Source organism: Neovison vison, chromosome 4 (genome assembly GCF_020171115.1).
Source record: "Neovison vison isolate M4711 chromosome 4, ASM_NN_V1, whole genome shotgun sequence".
In the NCBI taxonomy this organism is placed as follows: Eukaryota; Metazoa; Chordata; class Mammalia; order Carnivora; family Mustelidae; genus Neogale; species Neogale vison.
Genome location: NC_058094.1, coordinates 137,432,751 through 137,445,874, shown reverse-complemented (window position 1 = coordinate 137,445,874; position 13,124 = coordinate 137,432,751). Strand labels below are relative to the sequence as shown.

The 13,124-nt window shown below is 56.0% G+C and overlaps 1 protein-coding gene across 1 annotated transcript in view; it reads right to left on the bottom strand.

Moving 5' to 3' along the window:
• The window catches only part of NUDCD3 (NudC domain containing 3), a 60,041-nt gene extending 49,134 nt beyond the window's left edge, over positions 1 to 10,907 (bottom strand). The window contains exons 1-2 of the mRNA XM_044245749.1: positions 10,626 to 10,907; positions 6,074 to 6,366 (exon numbers count right to left, since the gene is read on the bottom strand). Of these exons, the coding sequence (XP_044101684.1) occupies positions 6,074 to 6,366; positions 10,626 to 10,817 (485 nt within the window). The 5' untranslated portion in view covers positions 10,818 to 10,907. The remainder of the gene's footprint in view (positions 1 to 6,073; positions 6,367 to 10,625) is intronic.
• Between the last annotated feature and the right edge of the window lie 2,217 nt (positions 10,908 to 13,124).

The following is a 13,124-nucleotide window of genomic DNA, read 5'->3' as shown; positions in this document are numbered from 1 at the left end:
CCACGTCATTATTTACTCTCTGCTTATCTCTCCTTTCCCTTTCTTCTCTTTTAAAGAATTCTGTTTGTGACTTATGAAGGCAAAAGCCAGACAAGGCACAACAGCGTTTGTGGATTCTTGCCGGTATGCCAGCACCAGCAAATGCAGGGATCAGTGCGGCAGCGGCAGCGACACCTGCGGGCCTCTAGAGGGGGCTGCAGGAACCACGGCAGGCCGGCAGCGGACGGACGCCAGGCCAGGGATGACCCTTGGCTCTGCCACCGCCTGCCCAGCCCCCCACCACCACCACCGTGCAGAACAAGACCGCAGGCACAAAACGCAAAACCGGAGCCCCACCGAGCTCTGAGAGGGGCCCAAAGCCTGTCCCCCTCTCCTTCCACAGTACAGTGATGCTGGGCTGCAGTTTCTAAAGCTTCCCAGCACCCCGGGAGTCAAGCCCACTGTGAACACTGGGACAGAGGGATGTGTGCTGTGGACGACTCCGTGCAGACACAGACATGTTCTCAAATGCCACCCTGCGTGCACAGGAACTCTGTGAGCTGGACCTCAATCTCCTCTCTAAGGAACAAAACCAAGCACTTGAAGTAGCAGGGCAGGCCCCGTTCCCGATTTTCCCTGGAAAATCCCTGCTGACAAGGACAGCAGAGCAGGACAAAGAATGAAATTCACAGCAATGGGAAAACTAAACCCAATTCAAGTTTCCCTCAAACATCCCCTCAGTGACCCCAAAATACCACTCATGTGGCTTTACTATAAAAATCAGTATGTAACTGTATACAAAAGAAAGTGTACCCTGCACCATCTCTGGGGCAGAAAACAGATCTGTGGCTGGCAAGGCCTGGATGGGGGACAGGGTGACTTCATAGAGGCAGCCGGGACCCGGGCAGACAGAGCCTCATCTATCTGGAGACGAGCCGCCACGTTCTAGTAAGTGTGTCTCAGCCCGCGCCGCACATGACAGACAGCAGAGGACATGCGTGCGTGCGGAGGACGCAGGAGCCTGCGCCTGCGCTGTCTTCCTTCATTCCCCAGTGCCCAGGCTCCTGTTCGATTCAAGGAGCACACATGTGACCCTACCGGCCAACGGGGCAGGACCACTGGCAGGGGGTGGCAAATAGGAGCAGCAGAAATCAGCCAACCAGCCCAGACTGTGGGTAAGTGGCTGCCGGACTGGGGGCCCAGAACAAGCATGCTTCTGCGTGCCCACGGCCAGAGCCCCCACCTTGTGTCAACCTGTCAAGGGAGGCGCAGAGCGCTACAGTTACGGGACACGCAGTCTTTGGCACCGACGGGAGGCACGAGGGGTGCCACTAAAGGGAGAACGAGGAAAAGGCTGGCTTCCACACTGCCCTTCCGACCGTCCACAACACTGCCCTCCCGCTGCAACGAGACAGGGGGAGCCACAACTTCCTGCTTTGTTCATGGGAAGCCAGTGAGTACCCGAAGGCCAAGAAGACTCCCGCGCAGGGAAGGGCCAGCCCTGCGGCACCGGCTCTCCCAGAACACGCCCCACCGCCTCGCTGAACCCACATCAGCACAAAACTCCAGCAACTCGCTCTCATTCTAGCCCAGGACACAACTTGTGGGTTCAAGAATAGAAAAACGGGGCACATGGGTGGCTCAGTGGGTGAAGCCTCGGCCTTCGGCTCAGGTCATGATCTCAGGGTCCTGGGATCGAGCCCCGCGTCAGGCTCTCTGCTCGGCAGGGAGTCCACTTCCCTCTCTCTCTGCCTGCCTCTCTGCCTACTTGTGATCTGTCAAATAAATAAATAAAATCTTTAAAAAAAAAAAAAAAAAGAAAAAAGAAAAGAAAAGAAAAAGGCACCTGGCAGCTCAGTTAAGCATCTGTCTCTGGCTCAGGTCATAATCCCAGGGTCTTGGAATCGAGTACCATATCGGGCTCCCTGCTCAGTGGTGAGCCTGTTTCTCTGCATCTCTGCCTGCCGCCCCCCCCCCCGGGCTCATGCTTGCTCTCCCAACTCCCTGCGACAAACAGATAAAATCTTAAAAATAATATAATAAAATAATATAAAAATAATAAAATAATATAAAAAGTAAGATAATAAAAATAATAATAGAACCTGGGATCCTGGGATCAAGCCCCGCATAGGGGGCTCTGCTCAGCAGGGAGCCTGCCTCCCCCTCTCTCTGCCTGCTTCTCTGCCTACTTGTGATCTCTGTCTGTCAAATAAATAAATAAAATCTTTTAAAAAATAATAATAATAAAATAAAACAAAATGCAAAAAAAAAAAAATTTAATAAAACAAAATGTATGTTCACTGCAGGAAAATTAGGGAACAGAGGACAATGAGACCCGAATCCACCAGTCCTGACAGCCACTGCTTGTCACTGGTCTCCTGCCAGCCTTCTCCTCTGCATGTCTACAGCCTCAAACGTTTTCAAATTTATTACCACTTTGAAAACCGCTGTTGCCATACAACATTCCAGGACAAGAGTATCTGCGAACATCAGGGTTCACCAGAGACAGAACCAGCAGGACCCCCGCACACACGTTCAGAAAGTTATGCCAGAGACCAACTCAAGCAGCCGTGGAGGCCAGCTGGGCCGCGCCCAAATCCACAGGCATGCCACAGCGGAGCTCTCCAGGAAGGGGGTGAAGCCGCCTCCATGGCATCAATTTCTTCTGCTTCAGGGAAGCCCTGGCTCTGCTGTCAGTGCCCTTCAACTGATGGGTAAGACCCATTCAGTCACCTAGGACGATATCCCTTACCTGAAGCCACCAGGTCACAGATGCTGAGCACCTCTAGCAAACACCCTCACAGCAACACCCAGGTCAGCGTCTCCATGATACCCAGGGATGGGGCCCGGCCAGGCTGCCACAGAAAATGGACCGTCACATCCCCACACTGGTCAGCTTTTAAAATAGTTTATAAATGTGGGCGCCTGGGTGGCTCAGTGGGTTAAGCCGCTGCCTTTGGCTCAGGTCATGATCTCAGGGTCCTGGGATCAAGTCCCACATCGGGCTCTCTGCTTGGCGGGGAGCCTGCTTCCTCCTCTCTCTCTGCCTGCCTCTCCACCTGCTTGTCATCTCTCTCTGTCAAATAAATAAATAAAATCTTTAAAAAAAAAAAATAGTTTATAAATGTCCATAACTGTTCCCCAAATGCAAATGTGGCACTCTTCCAAAATTTTGCTGAAACGAGTAATACCAGAATAAATAAAACTAAAGTGAGTAAGTATATGCTCAGACTTTATTCTGATACCTGAATATTTTATGCAAAGAGCCCTGGAAGAGGGCAGCTACACACAGAGAGAGCTCAGAAAACTGCAGTGTCTCTGAGTCTTTGCCATCAACCACCCCCACGTGCGATATAACAGGGAGGACAGACATTCCTGGGAACTAGCCTGCATGACCCCAAAACTAACAAAGCGGTGGGAGGTGTTCCTGTTTCAAGCAGCAACAGAACATTCTGGAGAGCCCAAGAGGGCCATGTTCTAAAACAAGGAGAACTAGCCATAGAATCAAAGGTGTTCTGGACATACTCCCCCAAGAAGCTCAGAAACAAGTTTCTGAAAGGTCATACTGATCTGCGAATAACTACCTTCGAGATAAAAACTCGACACTCTTTAAAGGAAAAAATAAAATCCAGAGATGGAGCAACATAACACCCACAACGGCAGGCATCCCATAAAAAATCACCAGATATGGGGAACCTGGGTAGCTCAGTCGGTTAAGTGTCTGACTCTTGATTTCAGCTCAGGTTGTGATTTCGGGGTCCTGAGATCAAGCCCGAGATCGGCACAGAGTCTGCCTGAGCTCCTCTCTCTTGCTCTCCCCCTCACTTGCACATGCACTCTGGTTCTCTCAGATTAATAAAATCTTTAAAAAACAATTACCAGATATGTAAAGGAGAAGGAAAATATGTCCCAAAATCAGGAGAAAACCGCCAATAAAACAAAAAATTACAGAAATGATGGAATTAGCAGATGAAGACGATAAAAAGCTATTATAAACATATTAAACAACTTTAAGAGAAACAATAAGGGTAACAGAAATCAAAGCCGTAAAAGAGAATCAACAGGAAATGCAAAGCCGAAAAATACCTTAAAAGAAATAGGGGCGCCTGGGTGGCTCAGTGGGTTAAAGCCTCTGCCTTCAGCTCAGGTCACGATCCCAGGGTCCTGGGATCCAGCCCTGCATTGGGCTCTCTGCTCAGCAGGGAGCCTGCTTCCCCATCTCTCTGCCTGCCTCTCTGCCTACTTGTGATCTCTGTCTGTCAAATAAATAAATAAAATCTTTTTTAAAAAATAAATAAATAAAATCAGTGATGAATTTAACTAAGGATCAGACACTGAAGAAGAAAAGACAATAAAGTTGACGACAGGGCAATAAAAGGCTCCCAAGGAGGCACAGAGAGCATCTTACAAGGGGGTTCACAACACAGAGGCGGAACAAAGTGCAGAAACCCCAGTGGCACAAACTCAGAGACCCCACCGTGAAGCGGGTGGTCACCAGATTGCTGAGACTTATCATAAATATCTCACAAGCATGCGGGGACCCTCAGAGGGGAACAAAAGAACACTCACTTCTTATCAGAAGACAACAGAATAGGGCATGACATTCTTTAAAGTGCTGAAAAAAAAAGCAGCATCTATCAGGAACCCTACAGACAGCAAACACATGCTCAGAAATGAACCTCCAATAAAGATTTTCAGAAAACTAAAAATCTTTCAGAAAGCTAAAAGACTGCCCAGCAGCAGACCTGCACCACACTACAGGAAATGCTGCAAAAAGCTCTTTGGGGGGCGCCTGGGTGGCTCAGTAGGTTAAGCTGCTGCCTTCGGCTCAGGTCATGATCTCAGGGTCCTGGGATCGAGTCCCGCATCGGGCTCTCTGCTCAGCGGGGAGCCTGCTTCCCTCTCTCTCTCTCTGCCTGCCTCTCCACCTACTTGTGATTTCTCTGTCAAATAAATAAATAAAATCTTAAAAAAAAAAAAAAAGAAAGCTCTTTGGGCTCCAAGAAACTATCCAATCTCTGCTCTCTGATCGAGTCCCCACCCACAACCAGGCCCCAGACCCTATTTTGCCCCTTCTCCACCCGAGCTCCAAATCTAAGCCCTGCTCTTCCCCAGAGGTCTCTGAGCCACACTGTTCAGCCTGGCCTTTCCGCCTCTGCACTCCTGCCCCACATCAGCATCACAAAGTGTATCCCCCCACTCCCGTGTTTTATGACCCCACAGCTTGTCGGCTTTGCCTCACTGTCTAGGAACCACAGAGACACTAAAACAGGTCAAAGAGCGCGCAGAGAACCGCAAAGAAGCCAAGCCAGAGGAGGGACCACAGCAGGATCGGGAAGATGGCAGACTGTGCCAGAATGGAGCAGGCTGACAGCATCGCGCTGCCTTTCAGACACCACCACAGCTTGCACACGGGAGCAAGCAGATCTTCGCACCCACGTGGGGCAGCGAAGGACAGAGCATAGCACCGGGAGGCAGGAGCCCCGCAGGGCCGGATGCAAGGCCAGCCGGCAGCAGCCAAGCCCCAGCCGCAGGGCCCCGGGCTCACAGACCAACCCCAGGGCGCACAGACTGACCCTGGGCACACACACCGACCCCAGGCGCACGGACCACTGCAACAGCCTGAGGCAGGGGCCAGCAAGCTCACCTTCACTTTGCAGAGGTGAAAACTGAGCCACAGGGAACACTGCGTGCCAAGGAGGCCGTTTACAGAGTAGCAGTCTCCAAGGGGACTCTGGGGCCACGGTCCCCCATCCCACCCGAAGGTCTGGGGCCCACACCCCAGCAGCGCGCCCATGAGAAGAACGGAGCCAAGCCCCCGAGTCCCAGCGGCACACAGCGGGCAGGTCACAGGGAGAGCGTCCGGGCACCCGCGCTCTCGCTCACTCTGGCTCAGAACTGGCCATACGGCAGGCAGTTCATTACTTTGCCGTCGAGGGAGGGAAAAAAAGACCACAGCCAAGTGACCTCCCGCCCCGTGTAACCAAAGCACTGTTTGTGCCATAAATGCAGAGACAGAGTGGGCGGGGTACCACCGACTCCCAAAGCCAGCAGATACTGAGCATGAGAACAACTGTGAAGGACAAACTCTTACTTGGGAAGAGCCGGGGGTTCCTCTGGAAGTTCGGTGGCCCCCGCCTGAGCTCCTGGTGGCTCTGCCTCCTCGGAGCCGGGGGTTACCTCCAGTCCGGCACCCTGTGGGCCCGGAGGCCCGCCTGAGTCTGCCCCGGGGCCGACCTCCACCTCCTGTCCTGGGGCCGGGACTGGCTCCTGCTCAGCAGCCGTGGCCACAGCCTCCTCTGCCTCCTTCCTCCTGGCCTTCTCCTCCAGCTCCTTCCTCCTCTTCTCGTCGTCCTGCCGGGCCATGTGCTCGAAGGCTGTGAACACCTAAAACCAAACAGCAACCCAACAATGAGTCCGCCTGCCCAGGACCAAACCACGTGCGCAGCAGGAAGGTCCCAAACTCTGGCTCAGAGCAGAGCAACTGAACAGGAAACTGTGCTGTGTTCCCACGAGCAAAACACAGACGCTTCAACTTGACCAGGAGCCACCACAAAGTAATCTCTGACAGGCGTTCTGAGAGCAACAGAAGCGAAACTCTGTAAGCCACGGTATCCACACGCCCACGAGCTGGACACTGGGGTCTAAAGGAGACGTCACCACGTGGCCTCCCTGTCCTTTCTGTCATAGTGCCCAGCAAGACTTGTCTGCCAGGGAAAGAACATATTGTCCTGGTACCAAGAGCTGCAAAGGTGCCAGCAATTCAAACTCGAGAAGAGAAGATGGGAATTGAGTTGAACACAAAGTGTAAGCAGCATAACCAAGCTGCCGTTGCCTTCCTACACCGCACAGGTGTGGCTCTCAGAAAACCTGGCAGTGGGGGCGCCTGGGGACTCAGCCGGCAAAGCCTCTACCTTCGGCTCAGGTCAGTATCCCAGGGTCCTGGGCTCAAGCCCTGCATTGGGCTCCCTGCTCAGAGCCTGCTTCTCCCTTTGCTTTTATCCCTCCCCCTTATTGTACTCGCTGTGTCTGACAAATAAATATGTAATTTTTAAAAAAGAAAGAAAGAGGGGCGCCTGGGTGGCTCAGTGGGTTAAAGCCTCTGCCTTCGGCTCAGGTCATGATCCCAGGGTCCTGGGATGGAGCCCCGCATCGGGCTCTCTGCTCGGCGGGGAGCCTGCTTCTTCCTCTCTCTCTGCCTGCCTCTCTGCCTATTCGTGATCTCTGTCTATCAAATAAATAAATAAATCTTTAAAAAAAAAAAAGAGAATGTGGCAATCAATTCCACAAACCTCTGCATGTGCCTACGATGAGTGAGGAAGACAAAAATATCCCACCCTCTAAGAACTCGACATTGCGGTGTGAGGACCAGCCCTCCCCGGGACACAGTGACATCCATACACACCCTGGGACTCTCCACCCACAAAGGACACGGGAAACACGCGTTCTGTGTGCACTTTTCATGGGCACAGACCCTCTCACAGCAGCACCAACAGGAGGGGCCGTGAGGAGGATGAGCGCACAGACGCCCACTCTAGTCCTGGAAATCTACGGAAGTTCCTTGTGAGGAAGGGCTCTGTGGCAGACCCCAAAGGAAAGCTCACGCTGGCCAGCAGACCATCGGGGGAAGGACGCGGCACTGAGAGGTAGGGCCGTCTGCGGGAGCTGGAGAGGGAAGGCTGGGAGAGCCTCCCTGAGGGCTGTGTGGGGGGACCGGGGCTGTTACAGTCCATTCAGCAAGCCTGCTCCCTGCTATCCACCCAGAGGAACTGAAGATGCATCCATACAGAAACCTGCCCCCGGGTACCGCAGCAGCACTGCTCATACATGTCACAGAAGCAACCGAGCTGTCTGCCAGCGGGTGAACCGTCCATCCAGACCACGGCATCCTTATCACTCCGCACCAAAAAGAAACGAGCGATCACGCCATGAAAAGACCTAAAGGAAACTGAAATCATGCCACAAAGTCAAAGAAGCCCACAGAAAAGCCTATATATGTTCTGCATGATTCCAATTCCAGGATATTCTGGAAAAGGCGAAACTACAGACACGCTGAAGATCGGCGGTTGCCGGGGCGGAGCGGGAGTGGGGAATGAGCAGGGGAGCACGGGAGATTTCTCCGGCAGCGAACAGACTCTGCGTGGTGGATACCTGTCTTTAGGTGTTTGTCCAAACCCCGGAAAATGAGCACCACTAACACTGAACCCTAATGCCAACTAAGGCGCGGGTGTCTGGGGTGGAATGTGGACGGGTTTGTGGACTCAGCAAAGGGCCCCTCTGTGGAGATGCTGCCAGCAGGAAGGGCCGGCAAGACAGAAGGCGCTCGGGAATCCTGGACCTGCCCCTCCACTGGGCCCTGAATGTAAAGCTGCTTTCAGAAAGTGCTGGCAGGTCGGGAGCAGCCCCGTTCCAAGCGGCCAGAATGCACCTGTCTATCAAACCATCCAGTTCCCTGCACGGAGCAGGACGACAAACCGGAAGGTCGCTAACTACTGAACTACACCACCTGCTTTCACACTCTCACAACCTTCAGGAGATGCTGGGAGGAAGGCAGCACTGATGCTTCAAAGATGAGGAAGAACTACGCCCAGAGAAGCTAAGGGACTCGCCGGCGGTCCTGCCCAAGAGGCAAGCGAGCGGTCGTCCAGGCGGCGCTCCGCTTGGAAGCGGCCATGCACGCAGAGGAAGACACAGGCCGCGCTAAGGCGGAACCCTTTTCTACTCCCATTTCTACTCCCTCCGGGAACCAGAGCCCCTGGCCGCACCTCTCACACTGGTGTTGAGGACACCTTACTGTGTCCTCAGAGCCACTCATCCTCCTGACGTCCCAGCCCTTCATCCTCACTCCACATAAAAAATCAACAGCAAGGACTCGGTCCCCTCAGCCCCGGGACCTCCCAGACACAGGGCCCAACGCTCCTCGCAGAGTCCACAGCCTCTCCCTTCACACATGCGACTGCTCTGCCCACCCAGCCCGCACTCAGCAACCGCACCATGTGGGGAGGGAGGAGACGTCGGTGATCTCCCGCCAGCCCCTCTGCTGACACGGAGGAGACTCTCCCGGCAGGTTCAGCGAGGCCCAGGAGGAGCTGGCCTTCCTGATGCTCGGGCAACAGGCCTGACCGGCTTCTGAGACTGGACCCAGGACGAGCGCGGGGCCCCGGGCAGAGACAGCAGCTCAGGACCTGCCCTCAGCGGCCCGACAAAAGACCCGGGGAACACCTGCTTTCTCAAAGGTCCTCCGGCACCGCAGACTGCTGGGAGCCAACTGCAGAAACGCTGGGAAGCGGCCCCTGGGTTTCTATGAAGCCTTCCGCTCTGCCCACTCCCTTCACCCCCAACCGCACGTGCAGCCCCCCGCCTCTCTCATCCCTCCACTGGGGTCGTCCAGCAAGGTGCTGCCCTCCACTGTCAGCTCTTCCTCCCCTCACAGCGCTCTGGCTCCTCATCTCTGCAACACCCTGTCCCGCGGACTCATCTGCAATTCGGGCTTGCCTAAAACTAAGCTTCTCGCCCTCAACGCAGGGCCAGTTCAGAGACGGCACTATCCTTACTCCCGTCACCCAGGTTTGAAACCACAGGCTGTCTCCCACCCACCCCTCCCTGTCTGCGGTGCCCAAACGGGTCTATCCTACACTGCAACCACATCACCCCTCAAACAAGGGCAAAGTCCAACCTTCGGCTCCGTGGGATTAAACAGAGGAACAGCTAAGACGGCAAGGGCTGCCCCCCAGGTACTCAGCAAACCCCCTTCCTGCAAGCCCCGGAGGCTCTCCCACTCTGCAGCGGAAAGAGCCGGAAGGCGACCGCGGAGCCCAGGGGCCAGCTCCAGGAGTGCGGTGAGATCACCTACGCCCGCTGAACAGACCCCTGGGCGGCCACCCTCGCCTGACCGCTGCTCTTCCGCCCGCACCTCCCTCACGGCCTTTGAGAAGCCATCCCGACACTGGGCTGGCGCTGGCCGCTGGAGCACCAGGACGGAGGGGCCTTCCTGGCGGGCCCCGCGACACCCAGCTTCTGCTTCTCCACACGGGCACCGCGGAGCAGGACAGCCAGCCGCGCGCGGCTTGCGGGACTCCAGGAGACACCATCTGCCAGCGCCCCGCAAACCGCAAAGTGCCGCGGGAGCTATGGGAGGCGCGGCAGCAGCTCCCCCCTCTCCGGGCCCGCCAGCACCTGCACCCCGCCTGCCCCGCAAGACGGTCCTCTGACTTCCGAACCGCCGCCTGCCCCGTTCCCGGCTAGGGCTCTGGCCCCGCGCCGCCCCGCACGGCTCTGTCAGCGCCCGGACGGCGGCGAGCGCGTCCCAGTCAGAGCCCGGCCCCGCGGGGCCAGGTGCTCCGCGGACGACGCACGCTCCTTTGGTAACACCTGCTCCGGCGCCAGCCCCGCCCCGGCCCCCGTGCCCAGCGCGGAGGAGACCCGGGCCCGCGCCGCAGCCGGACCCCCGGCCTCCCTGCCCCGCGACGGCTCCCGCCCACACCCGACCCGGGCGCGTCGGCCGCTCGGCTCCCGCGCCCAGCGGAGTCCCGGCAAGCTCGCGGGCGCGGCCGCGGGGGGCGGGGCCGGGGAAGCACCCGAGGGGAACCGAGGCCGGGAGCGGGGGACTCCCCCCGCCAGGCCGCCCGCCGCCCGCCGCGCGCTACCTGCAGCACCAGGGCCTGCGCCGCGCCGGGCGGGAAGCCCATGCGGTCGGACGGGTGGCGCAGCAACCGGTAGAAGTCGGTCTTGCGATAGAGGAAGCCGAAGAGCACGCGCAGGAAGTCCTGGACATTGCCCACGTGCTGCAGGATGCCCAGCAGGGCCTGGTCGTACAGCTCGGCCGCCCCGGGCTCCATGGCGTCGCCGGCCGCGGAGACGCTACTCACTGCGGGCGCGGCCCGGACGCCGGCCCACGGCCACTTCCGGCACGCTGCGGTAACGGCTCCGCCGCCGGCGCCACTTCCGGTCCGCGCCCGCCCGGCCCCCGCTGGTCGGGCCGGGCCGCTGCGCACCGGGAGTCCCCGCCGCGAGCCCCGCCCCCGCCGCCCGGCCGGCCTTCCGGGGCAGCCTCGCGGAGAACCACACACGAGCCCCGAAGTGGCTCCTAGGCGCGAGAAGGCCCGGGACGGCGGGACCGAGAGCGCCTAGCGGCCATGCTGAAAACGGGCGGAAGGGGTGTGGCTCGGGCCGCGTCACGTGAGCCCGGTGTTGTCACGTGGTGGGCGGGGCACCGCCACTGTCTCGGTAGAGAGCTGGTCCGGGGCTGCCCGAGTCCCCGCCGGGGGCGCGTGGCGTTAGCGGCCCCGGGAGTGAGCACGCGGAGATGAGCGTGCGCGAGTGCGCCGTGGAGGGAGCTCGGAGCGGGGCGCACACTGCCGTGCCCTCGTCGTGCGATGCCCGTACGCACGCTGTGTGACGCGCCCTCGAGGGCGCGTCGTCTGCGCCGGACGGCGAGTCCTCAGGGTCCGCCTGAGTGCGGCCTCGGCTAGCTCCGACCGCGACGCCGGTCAGACGCGGGACGAGCACCTGCCGAGGATGCCGTCCGACGGCCGAATCCTGCGGGAAGCAGCGCAGGGTAGGACTGGTTCCAGGAGCGTGCGCAGGAGCTGGGCGTTTATGAGCGCTTTGAGAAACAGCGAGATCGTCAGCTTGGGCGCAGAGCTGGCCGTGGCCCGCCGGAGGACGCGACCGTGGCTTAGCTACTCCAGCGGGCAGAAACGCTTTGCATCTCCGCTGGACTAAAATCTCCAAATGAACGTGCATCTTCATAGCCTGCGGGCTCTAATTAATTGCAAATACAGCCAGAACCAGGAGAATTGCCCTCGGGCAGTGATTCTGAAACTTCTCCGAGTCATTTACACTCTTAACATTTATTGAAGACCCCAAAGACCTTGTTTGTGTCTCATTCTTATAGATAGGTACCATCTCAGATATTAAAACTGACAAATTTTAAATATTTATTCGTTTTTAAATAACCACAAAAAGCACATGACGTGCTAACATTTTTATGAAGAAATAATATTCTTCAAACAATTAGGATTACTGAGAAGTGTAGCATGGTTTTACATTTTCACAAATCCCTTTAATCTCAGGCTTCATCGAAGGCAGCAAGATATTCGGAACTTTTGCATTCACTGCATTGCAATATGTTGTTTTGATGGATATGCATGAAGAAATCCCATCTTACATAGATTGTAGTTGGAAAGGAAAGGAGCATTTTCATTGTCTTTTCAAATAAAAACATTACTTTGCTTAAATCGAAATTGCACAGGCAATAGTTTCTTAACAGTGGTAATATGGAATCTGAAACACCAATGTTTGCTAATTGTCACATTAACACCCATCGGTCTGTCCTGAACCTTGACTGGATCTCTTACAGGCACGATTTCCTAACACCAGATCGGAATGCAGACTGTTGAATCACAGATGTGTGGCACACTCAACTGACAGGGCTGGGAGAAAAAGATGCTGACCTAAGTACCTCTGGAAATGAGCAGAGTCTTTTGCTAAAGGCAAAGGGAGCTAAAAAGAGGCGTTTCACCCTAAAGTTGTTTCCCAGGGGGGTGTGGGCTGTCATCTCTGAAAACATGACTCACGTACAGCAGAGGTGAACAATGAAGCAGATTGTGCGGGTGGTGAACTGAGGCGTCTCACTGCTGGCGTGGGAGCTCACGGAGAAGCCAGGAAGGAGCCTAGAATGATTTGTGTGGCGGCGAATTAGAGCTGGAGGCGTCAGCATGAACTGAGTTTAGCTTTGTCTAGCTGCAAATGGCTGCATGTAGAATTATTTATAGAAATGGGCACATACATGTGTCAGTTTACACACACATATTTCGTTGCTCTCTCGACTGAGCAACAATGCCCCAGCAGCAAAGTGCACACAGAGCACCAGATCCTGGGTTTGAATCCCATCTCCAACCAAAGGGCCAAGACTCCCTGGAGAAATGGCTGATTCTGGGACTGGGGCAGAAAGTATACGAGCTGAACCTGGACCAACTTGCTAGTCATGCCAGGCAGCAAGAAAAAAGGAAAAACCCTCCATGATGGGGGTATGGCAAAGGGACGTAGGAGCCCGCAGAGAGACCTCCCAAAATGAATATCCATGAGTCTATACAGTATGTATCATACTGAATGAATACACCTATGGAAGGAAATAGACAATG